Source organism: Microcaecilia unicolor, chromosome 6 (genome assembly GCF_901765095.1).
Source record: "Microcaecilia unicolor chromosome 6, aMicUni1.1, whole genome shotgun sequence".
NCBI lineage: Eukaryota > Metazoa > Chordata > Amphibia > Gymnophiona > Siphonopidae > Microcaecilia > Microcaecilia unicolor.
The window spans coordinates 302,100,854-302,115,012 of NC_044036.1; the positions used below are offsets into that span (position 1 = coordinate 302,100,854).

The 14,159-nt window shown below is 42.2% G+C and overlaps 1 protein-coding gene across 1 annotated transcript in view; it reads left to right on the forward strand.

Moving 5' to 3' along the window:
* The window catches only part of TBCD (tubulin folding cofactor D), a 477,889-nt gene that overhangs the window by 422,379 nt on the left and 41,351 nt on the right, over nucleotides 1-14,159 (forward strand). Inside the window, exons 34-35 of the mRNA XM_030208042.1 lie at nucleotides 3,252-3,373; nucleotides 8,454-8,531. Of these exons, the coding sequence (XP_030063902.1) occupies nucleotides 3,252-3,373; nucleotides 8,454-8,531 (200 nt within the window). The remainder of the gene's footprint in view (nucleotides 1-3,251; nucleotides 3,374-8,453; nucleotides 8,532-14,159) is intronic.

Genomic DNA, 14,159 nt, shown 5'->3' on the forward strand with positions numbered 1-14,159 from the left:
ATTTTTCCTGGCTTAAAATTTCACTTCCTCTTTCTTGGAGAGCATATGGAGGAGGGGTGTCAAGGCCCACTGAGACAGCAGTGACATCCTCTAACATTTTGCCTGGCACCAATGTTAAGCTCACTGCTTTATATTTTCCTGGATCTCAACATTGTCTCTCCTTCAATCCTCCGGTACCATAGCAGATTTTAATGATAGGTTACAAATTGTTACTAATAAGTTGTAGAATGGGATCCATGGCTTATTTCACCTAGGTCGCTGCAGGCTTTCAGTGAGATTGACATGCAAACATTACTGATCTGAGTTGGATTTGCCCTGGAAACCTAAGGTTGAAAGGCATTATAGCCCTGTTTTAGTATAGTAAGGGGTCCTTTTACAAAGGTGTGATAAAAAGTGGTCTGTGGTAGTGTGGGCACATCTTTTGGGCACCCGCTGGGCCACTTTTTACTGCAGCTGGGAAAAAGGCCATTTTTTTAATGGGCCTGGAAATGGGCACGTGCAAAAAATTAAAACTAGCGCGCATCTATTCATGGCGTGAGCCTTTACAGCCAACCATTGACATAGCAGTAAAGGCTCACGTGCTACCCATGCGGTAACCATGCAGCGTGCGCCAACATGGCCACACTGCTGGTTACTGCCAGACATGCTCCCCACGGTAGAAAAATATTTTCTACCGCAGGATTCGGCATGTGCCAAACTCGGAATTACCGCCAGGCACACACGCTACCCTAGCGATAGTGCCGATTTGGCGTGCATGCTAACTGCGAGTTAGCCCTCCCACGGCTTTGTAAAAGGGCCCCTGAGATGCTTTTTTTCCCCCTGTGAGATCAGATTTCTAGATTCCCTGTGATTCCCAGGGAATCTAGCAGTCCGATTCACCAATATAAAATGCCTTGCTTTAAGAGATAAGAAAAGTAGAACAAAAGGTATTTACTGGACATGCCAAAAACACAGACAAAAGCATATTTTTTTCTCCACTTTTTGATACTATAGTATGAAGTTTTCTTAAATTCCTTGTGTGGGAAATAGCTTCTCTCCATACTTTCTTGCTCATCCCCCTCCGTTCTCTAAGCCACCCACTATCATTTTCTTTTTCCCTCTCCCTATCCTCATAGTCTTCCTTTCACTGCCCCATGCTCCCTTCTCACTCTGTTACCCACCCCTTATGTTTTCTTTTTCCCACTCCACTCACCTGCTCTTTCTCTCTCTGTCTTTGTCTCCCCTGCCCCCCAGGCTTCAGAGCAGACAGCAGCGCAGCTGAAGCAACATCTAGTATTGAAAGCTGCCTCAGGTCTTCAGCAAGTTCCTTTCTTATTTACAGTGAAGAGGGGATTAAATTCAACTTATCACTTTGGTTACATAGACAAATATTACATTATATTCCCCAGATTCAAGTTCACTGTTTAATAAAATCTAATTTATTATATTCTGTTTCACTAGTACTGCATTTTATATGTTTAAATCTGTAAAGGAGGTCTATATGATTGGCAGCTGGTATAAATTAATGTGTTTGACATCAGTTTTGGGTATGTGTCATGTTTTTTAAATATGGGATTCATATTATTTCTTGATGTACCATGAAAGCTGTAAAATATTTCTGGCTTCACTGATGGATCTGTTTCCCATTCTTGCAGTAATTTTAGACAGACTTTTTATCTGCAGAAATAGCCACTTACTTGCACTTAAAAAGTGCATCGCACCTAATTTTACATGGTCTAAGTTTAGGTATTCCCTGGGGAGGAGGTTGGGCATATAGGGCTAGATTCTGTATATGGTGCCTGAAAAATCCATGCCGAAAAAAATACACCAGGCATACTCTATAAAGTACGCCTAAATTTAGGCTTACTTTATAGAATAAGCTTAAATTTCAGAATATGGCGAGTGCCCGTCCACACGAAAATTACAGTTACGCCAAGTAAAACTTGGTGTAAATCCCAACGCCTAAATTAGGTGTGGACCAGGTGTATTCTATAACAACGTGCATAGATTTGAGAAACTCCCACAACCCTCCTATTCCCCTTTTTCAACAATGCGACTTAGAATTTATGTGCATCATGTTGCAGAATACACTCAGACAGTTGTGTGCGTAAATTCTGATTAATGCCAGTTAGTGTCAGTAATTGCTTGTTAAGTGGAAATTATTGACACAGAGTTGCGCACACAAATCTGGAATACGACCAGATTTGCACACACAACTTAAGTCGCGCTATATAAAGTTCGGGGGATAATGTGTATCTATACCAACTTAGGTTGACCATTTGCACCTATCTGAGGGCATGTTTAATGAAAGTACATATGTGCATGTGCTGCCTTTATAAAACAGAGTTGAACACTGTTTTCTTGTCTGCAAATTTGATCTCCTCACTTGTTTCTTTTCCCAAATCATGTGTTAAGAAGTGTTCCCAGTATAGATTCCTGACGCATTCCATTATTCACTTTTCTCCATTGAGAAAATTGACTATTTTGCCCTACTCCCTATTTTCTGTCTTTAACTTGAAGTAGTAGTAGTCATTTTTCAAATATAGTGCCCCAAGTAGCTAAAAAGAAAGTACTGCCGGACTACCGCAGCAGGCCTGGTGGCACTTCCCACTCCCAGCGCGCCATCATATCGGATGCTAAAAAAATATATTTATTTATGTAACGCCGGTGTGCACCCGGAGGTAATCGTGCAGTGCTGCATCCTGCCCGGTTACTGCCGGGTTAGTGTGGGAGCCCTTACTGCCACCTCAAAGGGTGGCGGTAAGGGCTCCCCCCACAAAATGGCCACGCGGCAAGTGCTTTACTTGCCACAAGGCCATTTCCTGCAGAAAAGCAGGACCTACCTTTTACCCACTGCGGTAAAGGGGGTCCTCGGTGCACATAAAAAACACACACCAGCACAGTCCCCCTTTTGGTGCAGCTTGGTATGTTTAATGGGCAGAGCTGGGATTAAAGCTCAGAATTCCTGATGTGCTAGAATCAGGAAAATATAACTATCAGTAAAGTAAGAAAGAAAATCAATAAAAGTTTGACTAGAGAGTAACCCTGAAAAACCTTTTCCCCAAATTGTTTCCCATCTCTCCCAAATGTTAATAGATTATGTTTACAGTGTTTGTCATGGTTCCTGTAGGTTTTAAATGTCGCGCACACATTTTTCATTAATTTTACAGTGTGCTACTTGCCCAACATAGTACACATGATAAAATGAGACTGCATTTGTACTCTAGAATTGTAATAGTTTGTCTTCTCATAGAATTGGTTTTGGTTTGCAGGTGAAGCACTCTGCACAGAATCTTTTTGAGTATGTCCAGAAAATCCAAGGAGATGCCGAACGCATGAACAGCTTGAGCGCAACACTGTTAAAGATCTTCCGGGATAACTTGCAGAATGTCAGGTGAGTCTCATTTACTGAACAGGAGTGCTTCTGTTCTGCACTTTACTGTCACTGCGTTACGTGCAATGGAAGGACATAGAAGAATGACAAGAGCAAAGTCCCACAGGATTTGCTGATGAATTTTATCCATGCACAATTAATATTCATTATTCAGATAAATAGCATGGTGCATCCTCTCAGTCAGATATATAAATAGATTTGAGCTTTCTAGGCTGTTAGCATTATAACATTTTCTACATTTAGGGAAAGATTCCTTAGAAAAAAACTTGCTCAATGCATTGAATGGTGTGGATCATTAATATTTAAGTTAGTAGTGGCTAAAAAAGGGCTTCTCTGTTAGAGTGTTGCCAGTTTAGAACTGCATCGCAATATATGCATTCAAATATTTGTCAAGAATTATTGAAAATAAGGGAAAGGGGAAACTGGACTTGATACACCGCCTTTCTGAGGTTTTTGCAACTACATTCAAAGCGGTTTACATATATTCAGGTACTTATTTTGTACCAGGGGCAATGGAGGGTTAAGTGACTTGCCCAGAGTCACAAGGAGCTGCAGTGGGAATCGAACTCAGTTCCCCAGGATCAAAGTCCACTGCAGTAACCACTAGGCCACTCCTCCACTCTATTTCTACACTAGCAGAAACCATTAGACAGTGTATATCTGTTTGATGTAGGTATGGATCTGTTAATCTGGGGGGGGGGGGTTGAATGGGTAGTGTATAACATAGCCACAGCAGTGTGAGTTGAGAAGCTCCAGTTAGTGAAGGCAGTTTTAGAGGATGGACAGACATAAGGCCAATACGAACTGGAGATATACAGTCATCTCCAAGTTTCTCTGTGAATTTGAATGCTACAAGGCGATAAGCTAGACGAGAGTGTTAATATCTGATAGGAGAGTAAACTTTCACATAAGAAGCCTGGTGTGCTTTCATATTCACCAGGAACTCATGCTTTACATTTATTCAGTGTATGAAAAAAAATGGTAGAAGCAGCAGGTATAGAAGCCTAGATAATTTTTTCATAGTCTCAGCCTAGAGCTGTGGTCTGAATGTACAGATTTTAGGTATGCTCTGAATCTTTTGTAGGACTGTTCTGTCCTTAGGGATAAGGGAAGCTTATTCCAGAGTGTTGGAGCCATCCAGAAAAATGCCCTGTTTGCAAGTAGATTCTAATCTAGCCCTGGTAGAGATGGATATGACCAGTCTATGCTCAGGGATGGAATGTAGAGATCTTTTAGGGTCATATGGTACTGTCAATGTAGCTATGTAAGGTTCTTAGTACCTTAAATTTGCTCTGAAAATATGTGAGGTGTGTATTTAAAAAAAAAAAAATCACAGATTTATAACTGCAGCTCTGGCGCTGATTTGTGGGGAATTCTCCATTTAATGTTTTTACAGGTTGCCCTTTGTATCTTAGTTTTGATTGCTCCATTGTTTATTTTTGTAATTGTCCAATTCTTGCTTGTGTTTTTCTTGAGTGACTGCTACTAGAGAATGTAGTTAGCTGAGGCCACATTGTATTGTCAGGTCCTTCTTGTAAGTAATCAAGTAATGGTACAACCAATACAATACAGGAGGCCTTTTACTAAAGGGTGTTAAGCCCTTAATGCTCAGTTAGTGCTTGCAAGCAGGCTACCACAGAAATGTGTTAAAGCATTTTGCAGTATATTGCCTGTTCGCATGCGCTAACCTGCACATTACTGATTTTTAAAAAATATATTTTTAGGAGGGGGTATCTAATGGCAGAGAGCAGGTATGGAAGCATTAACCAGCTAGCACATTATACTTCATGCATGTTAACTGGTTAACAGAGTCAACACCGGTAAGTGCTCCTGTGTTAACTCTATGCAGGTACCGTGTGCTAATGACAGCATTAGCACATAAACTGAAGTAAAATATATTTTAAAAATTCTCAAAAGTACTCTGTTATATCTGGGCTTAGCGTGTTTAGCTCAGATTCTAGCATATTTTAGTAAAAGGGCCTCACAGTGAAGTAAAATAAAGATAATATGGGGAGACATTGGAAATTGAAAATAAATCTAAAGTTTTAGGAGTAATATTAGATTTTAGATTAACTCTAGAGGATCAAGTGAATGCCCTTGCCAAGAAATGTAATTTTCCATCTACGACAACTGAGGGCTATTCTCTCATCTCTTAGTATTTATGGCTTCAGGAGCGGTGTTGTTACCTTATTTGGATTATTGTAATTCTCTATATGGAGGAATCTCCGTAAAGTTATTAAAAAGATTACAGCTATTCTAGAATAAATCAGCCAAATTTGATTTTTAGGGTGAGTAAGTTTGAGAGAGTATCTAATCTCCTTAGAAAACTTCACTGGCTCCTGATTCGTTTGAGTATAAAATTTTTAAGATACAATGTATGGTCTTCAAAATTCTGTAGGTTTAGCAAAGTATTGTTTGATATTCAGTTTTGGCAGGACTTCTCGATGCACTCAAACCTTAACCTTGGTATTTCCTCTTTTAAGTATCTAGGTGTTAAAATCTGGAATGGATTGCCAATCTATATAAGAAGTTCCTATTCTTATTTTTTATTTTGTGAAATTTGACTCATGTTTTCTGAAAATGATATGGATTAATATGTCTTGCTTATATTTGGTCATTTCTCCTGTTTGTGACTGCTTCTTATAATATAATCTGCGATGAATCCTATTAGGAGATTCAACGGAATATAAAACATTCATAGCATAGCATTATAATAGGGTAGTTAATGGTATTTGAATGTTATACCTGGAATTTATAATGCATTTTTTTTTTAAGCTTAAAGTGAGTCACTTAGGACTAAATTCTATATATTACACCTAAAAAATTGGCACTGAAACAAAATACACTTAGAGGGGCATTTTCGAAAGAAACGTCCAAGTTGGGATTTGGACGTCTTTGTAAAACATCTAAATCCGACGGCCGGGAAAACCATATTTTTGTAAAAATATGGACGTCCATCTTTGGTTTTGAATGGATGTCTTTGACTTTCGGCGATTTTCAAAACCAAAGATGTTCATGTCAAAAACGTCCAAATGCAAACCATTTGGACGTAGGAGGAGTTAGCATTTGTAGTGGACTGGTCCCCCTGACATGCCAGGACACCAACCGGGCACCCTAGGGGGCACTGCAGTGGACTTCATAAATTGCTCCCAGGTACATAGCTCCCTTACTGTGTGTGCTGAGCCCCCCAACCCCCCCCCAAACCCACTACCCCCAACTGTACACCACTACCATAGCCCTTACGGGTGAAGGGGGGCACCTAGATGTGGGTACAGTGGGATTGTGGTGGGTTTTGGATGGCTCACATTTACCACCACAAGTGTAACAGGTGGGGGGGAGAGGTATGGGCTTCGGTCCGCCTGTCTGAAGTGCACTGCACCCACTAAAACTGCTCCAGGGACCTGCATGCGCTGTCATGGACCTGAGTATGACATCTGAGGCTGGCATAGAGGCTGGCACAAAATATTTTGAGGGTGGGAGGCAATGGTGTAGCAAGGGGAGCTGCCACCCGGGGCGGTTCGCCGTTCCCCCCCCCCCCCCGGGTGCAGCACGATGACATCCCCCCCCCCGGCACATCAACATCCCCCCCCCTCCCCGACCCAGTGCCTACCCTCCTCAACTCCGTCCAACCAGCTCCTACACCCTACCTTTAAAGAAATCTCAGAAGCCGAGGTGAGGCGCAACGCCTCGCGCCTTGCACCTGCATGTAAAAGAAGTGTGGATCGTCTCATCGGGCCTTCCCTCTGTCTGTCCTGCCCTCCGCTGACGCAACTTGCTATTTCCGCAAGGGTAGGACAGACAGAGTGAGGGAAGGCCCGATGAGATGATCCACACTTCTTTTACATGCAGGCACGAGGCGCTGCGCCTCGCCTCGCCACGGCTTCCGAGATTTCTTTAAAGGTAGGATGCGGGAACTGGTTGGACGAAACTGAGGGTAGGCACTGGGTCTAGGGGTGTTGATGCGCCCAGGGGGGGGGGTGTCATTGTGCTGCACCCGGGGGGGGGGAGCTGGCAGGGAGCACCCCCCTTGAGCTGACACCTGGGGCGGACTGCCCCCCCGCCCCCACTTGCTACGCCACTGGTGGGAGGGCGTTAGTGACCACTGGGGGAGTAACAGGAGGTCATCCCCGATTCCCTCTGGTGGTCATCTGGTCATTTTGGGCACCTTTTTGTGCCTTATTCGTAAAAAAAAACACATCCGGGTGAAAAAGTCCAAGTTTTACTTTAGGACGCCCCTGCTTTTTTCAATTATGGCTCAAAGATGTCCAAGTGTTAGGCACGCCCAAGTCCCGCCTTCACCCTGCCTCTGACATGCCCCCTTTAAATTTGTACATCCTTGCGACGGACTGCAGTTGGAGACATCCAAAATCGGGTTTTGATTATACTGATTTGGATGTCTGTGGGAGATGGACATCCATGTTCCGATTTATATCGAAAGATGGACATTCATCTCTTTCGAAAATGAGCCTGTTAGCCATATTCTATAAAGTATGCTTAAATTTAGGTGTTCTTTGTAGAATAAGCCTAAATTTCTGTGCAGTTTATAGTGTATGCTGAGTGCCCGTCTGTGCGACTAAATTTAGTTGCGGGCAGATACGCCAAGTAAAACTTGGTGTAAGTGCCACCGCCTAAATTATGCTTGGACCAGGTGTATTCTAAAACCACGTACATAGATTTTAGAAACGCCCTCAACCCACCCATTCCACGCCTCCTTTTCAACTATTTGACTTAGAATTTACACACATCACATTATAGAATACACTTAGTTCTACATGTAAATTTTAATGCCAATTAAAGTTAATTGCTTAAGTGGCAATTATCGGCACTGATTGACTTGTTAACTAATTAAGTTGTGTGAAGAATATGAATGGATTTGCACCCGCAACTTAAGTTATGCCATATAGAATCCCACGGTTAACCTTTTGTTTCATACCTCACATTGTACCAGCAGTACGTTGTAATAATTAAATAAAACACCCTTGTTCTCTGTTAGAACTTCTTCCAGTTGTCTTTATTCTAAATCAATATCAAGAAAGAAATCCATTGTATGGAATCTTATTGTGTTTGTTTCTCCCCATAGAGTTTCCATTCCTCTTTTGAAGATGTTAGACCAGATGCTGGCCAATGGTTGTTTTGATGTGTTCGCAGCTGAAGAGAAGTAAATACTTATATACTACTTTTATTTTTCTGTTAGGAATAAAGAGATTAAGTAGCAGGCTGTTTATATATGGAGCAAAATTTTATTGTTAGGAAACTTTTAATCACCTACAGTAGTTACATAAAGTGTATAAAAAATGACACCTTACTGAACATGGTATAAGTTGCCCATCCGCTGTTACACTGTTCCGGTTTCCAGCAGTCATGGTATAAGATGAATATTTAATGACTAAATGCCTCCATAAAATTTGAATAATGGTTCATTTAGTATTGGGCTCTGTCTGGATTTTAAGGTTTCCAAGTTTCAAACTTGACTTGGAGATACAGGTGCAACAGGTTAAAAAGATTTTGCAGAGCTGCTTTCAAGACTGTTGAAGATAGTTTCAAAGACTGTTTCATATCATTTCAGCAAATCTTATGAAATTATCACTCTGCATTAGGTAGTCACTGTTTTCAGGTAGCTGAGATACTATCACTATATATAGGAACAATGCCAACAGCTTTGTATTTTATTAAAGAGGCAAATCAAGAGTTAATCTAGGAAATTAATGGAAAAGTGCTAACACAGGCATTTTATTATCCTCCTTCCCTGAACTGAAATAGCAACCACAAAAGAGCAGTTATTTAGACAGCCTTTGATTGTTTCCTTGCCTGTAACTATTTACCAACTGGCCACTCTGTAACTGAAACCATGCTTTATCAACCTTTTCTTTGGAGCAAAGGTAGAGGGGAGGGGAGGGGAGGGGAGGCCAGTCCCTGAATTACAGTAACAGCTCAGAATATATGAATAATCAAGAAACAAATATACAGGGATTGGCGAGTGTGGAAAGATATACAATATACACATCGGGGAAATACAGTTCATTTTTGAGGGCTTTACAGAGATAAACACAGGTTTCCTTGCATAAAATTATAAGGGTTGTCTGAAAATTGCATTCCACAGCCTAGTGTGAAAATATGTAAAAGTAAGCATGTGTGCTGTAGCTGTTAGGAAAGAAATAAAACATGCACATAAACATCAATGAGATGGGAGGGTACATTGGCCGGTTCACTAATTTATGCTTGGTCATGGGTGACTGCATTGCTGTCTTTGTTGCCATTTGGTGTTGCTTCACCTTTCTGTCTTGTTTGTGGTTATAATAATCAATAAAGATGATTTAAAATAAATCAGTGAGACAATAAAAGTCTAAAGGAAAAAAAAAAGTATATTACACATGCTTTAAACTAGCCTCCGAAAACTTCAGGAAAGTCAATATCAAAAGGACAACAGGAAAGTTTTGATATAAGGGATGCTCAGTGGTGTGACCCATGGTATACAGTATACTAATGTTTCTTGACCCATTCTGCTGTGTCTAGGATTGACTGTTTACCTATCAGAGAATGGAATGTTAGTGATATCTGGTCATGCATGCAGTGGCAAATTTGGGGAGGCAGCAGCAAGTGCCTCCAAACATCCCAGTAGCAGATGCCTCATTTCACATCCAGCTTAGCAGATGGGTAGCTTTCCTAGGCAGCAGAATCTCTCCAATGACCTCTCTCCCTCCCTTCAGCCCCTGCTGCTGTATCTGCAGTAAGACAAGATCATAAGAAGGAGGTCTCTGAGACCCATGCATGTCTACAAAACACTGCTGGTCATATACCTTCTGTTGTATACTTTTATATTTCAGTCCCAAATTACATATTAAACTGCTATAATTTGTCAATTTCTGCTGCAAATATACAGCCTAGTAGATTTTTTTTTAATTATTATTTTATAGTCTGAGAATATGTTGCTTTTCCTTTTTCTTGGTTCAGCCACCTGGCTGCTGTTCTGGTTTTATTTAGATTTTGCTCACAACTTTTTCAGTAGTAGCTCAAGGTAGGGTTACCATATTTCTGGATTTACCCGCGGATGGGTTCTGCCAGATTTCTGGACAAACGGGCGGGCGGCGGGCCTATCCTAGCCTCCCCTTCCCTTACTTACTATCTACTGCCCTGGTGGTCTAGTGACCTCTTCGGGGCAGGAAAGAGCCCCCTCTTTCCTGCCCAGAGCGCTGCCCTTGCCCTGCATCCTGTTGCTGTGACAGTCTCAGGATTCAAAATGGCCACCGAGAGTTGAAGCGGCCTTGAGAGATTTCAACTCTCAGTGGCCATTTTGAATCCCGAGACGTCACAGCAACAGGATGCAGGGCAAGGGCTCTTTCCTGCCCCGAAGAGGTCACTAGACCACCAGGGCCAGTAGATAGTAAGTAAGGGGAGGTGACCCGGGGGAGGGGAGGTGACGGAGGGGAGGTGACGGGGGGCAGGGGAGGGGAATATGTGAAAGGGGGCGGGGTGAGAATGCGAAAGGGGCAGGGTGTGGGCGCAGGGGGTGGGATATGTTTCCGTTTTTTGAGAGGACAAAATATGGTAACCCTAGCTCAAGGTGAGTTACATTCAGGTACTCTGGATATTTCTCTGTCCCAGGAGGGCTCACAATCTAAGTTTGTACCTGAGGCAATGGAGGGTTAAGTGACTTGCCCAAGCTTACAAGGAGAAGCAGTGGGATTTGAACTGGCCACCTCTGGATTGCAAGACGGTGCTCTAACCACTAGGCCATTCCTCCACTCCTGACTGGTGTTCTGAAGAGGCCCCAATGTTTGGGTGCCTTGGACAATTAGTCATCCCTTGCATCAGCTAGCAGATTGCTTTGAGCCATCCCTTTTCTCAGCTTGCACGTACTAAGGTGCTAAATTTCGACGTTACTTCGATACATAGAAACATGTTGAGTCCGGCAGAGAGCTTATTGGTTCCTCGGTTTTGTTCTGGGAAACAGCCAAGGCGGTCTTATGAGAGTTGGTTTCATATTTATTTATTAGGATTTATTTACCACCTTTTTAAAGACATTGACCCAAGTGGTGTACAGCAAGAATAAGCTGGACATAGGCCATAGAAAATTACAGCAGTAAAAATATTCAAAAAACAGTACACATGACAAAGAGGGGCATAATTGAACGAAAACGTCTATCTCCATGGGCATTTATCTCCGAGAACGGGTCCGTGAAGGGGCGGACCGAACCGTATTTTCGAAAAAAATAGACATCCATGTTTTATTCGACAATTTGTGAGCTGGGCGTTTTTGTTTTTCAGTGATAATGGAAAATGAAAGCGCCCAGCTCAAAAACGAATAAATCCAAGGCATTTGTTCGTGGGAGGGGCCAGGATTCGTAGTGCACTGGTCCCCCTCACATGCCAGGACACCAACCGGGCACCCTAGGGGGCACTTTTACAAAAACAAAAAAAAAAGGTAAAAGAGCTCCCAGGTGCATAGCACCCTTCCCTTGTGTGTTGAGCCCCCCAAATCCCCCTCAAAACCCACTGCCCACATGTCTACACCATTACTATAGCCCTAAGGGGTGAAGGGGGGCACCTACATGTGGGTACAGTGGGTTTGGGGGGGTTGGACGACTAAGCATTAAGCAGCACAATTGTAACAGGTAGGGGAGGGGGTGGGCCTGGGTCCACCTGCCTGAAGTCCACTGCACCCCCTAACAACTGCTCCAGGGACCTGCATACTGCTGCCAGGGAGGTGGGTATGACTTTTGAGGGTGAAAATAAAAAGTTGTGAAACATCATTTTTTGTGGTGGGAGGGGGTTAGTGACCACTGGGGGAGTCAGGGGAGGTCATCCCCGATTCCCTCTGGTGGTAATCTGGTCATTTAGGGCACTTTTTGGGGCCTTATTCGTGAAAAAACAGGGTCCAGGAAAAGTGTCCTAAATTCTAGCTACAAACGCATACTTTTTTTCCATTATCGGCGAAAGGCGCCCATCTCTCCTCGGCCGATAACCACGCCCCAGTTTCACCTTCGTCACGCCTCCGACACACCCCCGTCAACTTTGTACGCTTCCGCGATGGAGTGCAGTTGAAAATGTCCAAAATCAGCTTTCCATTATACCGATTTATTCGTTTTTGTGAGATAAACGTCTATCTCCCGATTTGGGTCGAAATCTAGGCGTTTTTCTCATTCAATTATAAGGTGGATAGTATACTACTTACAGTGTCAACACAATAAACATTGAAAACATTTTAGGGTATAAGCATATGAATATATGTATGAAAGAGGAAAAAGGAAGGCCAAAAACAACCTTCAAATTGAATTTCAGTAGCAGAAAGAAAAGCGCTTATATGCACCACCCATCCCCCGATTCCTAAGAATAATTGATTACCCAAACTGTGCATAATAGCATGCCTTAAACTAATGAATAGCATGCGTGCAGTGACAGCAGTATTTATATATACCAGCACAGCTGCCTATACCTATAGCAGTTCTGAATATAGATATTAATTTAAATACTGGCAATTATAGTTGCCACGCTGGCTGAAGAGTGACCCCAAGATGTGTACCTGTTTCCAGTTCTTTTTTAAAGCCTTCATTTGTTTCAGCAGTTTTTTCCCTGTTTGCTGTAAACTGTCTTCTCAAAGTTCACTGTCCTATGCTACAGTTATCAAGCTTTCATTTTATATTTAAAGTTCACATCTCCTGAACCATTTTGTGTCAGCTTAAGATCCATTCCATGATGGATTCCAAAACCGAAAAAAAAAAAGGATTGGGATCTCACATCCTCTAAAAAGAGGCATTGAAGGTTTCATGTATTAAAATTTATGTTCAACTTATACAAAAATCCTAAGTAGGATTACAGAATAACCATACTCAATAATTTAAAAATATACACTTGATAATGTAAAACACAAAAGCCATAGTAATATGGTATATGACAGCAGATAAAGACCTGCACAGTCCATCCAGTCTGCCCAACAGTTACATTCATTATCAATTCATGATTAAACCAACACTCTGCACTCCTAGCATACAATATGAATGTGGTATAAAAATTTGCATTAATTGATCCTGATCTGTCTTTGCCCTTTTCGGAACACAGACTTTAGAAGTCTGCCAGCCCTGGCCATACTTCCCAACTACTGGAATTGCCATCAAAGTCCACTCCAGCCCAATCATGATCTGTCTTGCCATATATGAGACAGACTGTGGAGGCCAGTCTGGCACTGGCCTTACTTCCCCACTGCTGGAGTTGCCAGCCATCTAGGCACCACTCCTGCCCATCATAACACATCAACAGCCATGAGATCTTTTACGTTTGTTTTTGATACTGACCTCTTTCCCACAAAATAACCACAACAAGACAGAAATAGAAATTAAAACAAGAAAACAAGCATACCACCTCGGAGCACAAAATATGATTGCATGCAAACTTAGTCAATGCCTTGAACTTGATCAATGGTTTGTGACGCCAAGGAATAGTAGAAGATATCTTTCAGAAATAGGCAGTCTCAACAATACACCTCTCTGGGTCAGAAGGCAAAACCAAATTGCCTATTCTGCTCCAGAAGACCAACTGATGGCAAATTGGGCATGAAGGAATAGTATAAAGGCTTTCAACTCTATCTTGAATCCATCAGTGTTGGGGTTGCTGAAACTAAAGCGCCCGAGTTCAGGCTGTGGCACAGCTTCCACTACTGGAGAGAATAAAGCACCCAGTTGTTTAGCTTTATTTGGGTGGATAACGGGTTTGCAGATCCCACTGGAATTTGTATCCATTTAAGGCGATGCACGTAAAGATGTGTGTATGGAGTTATGTGACCCATGATTGC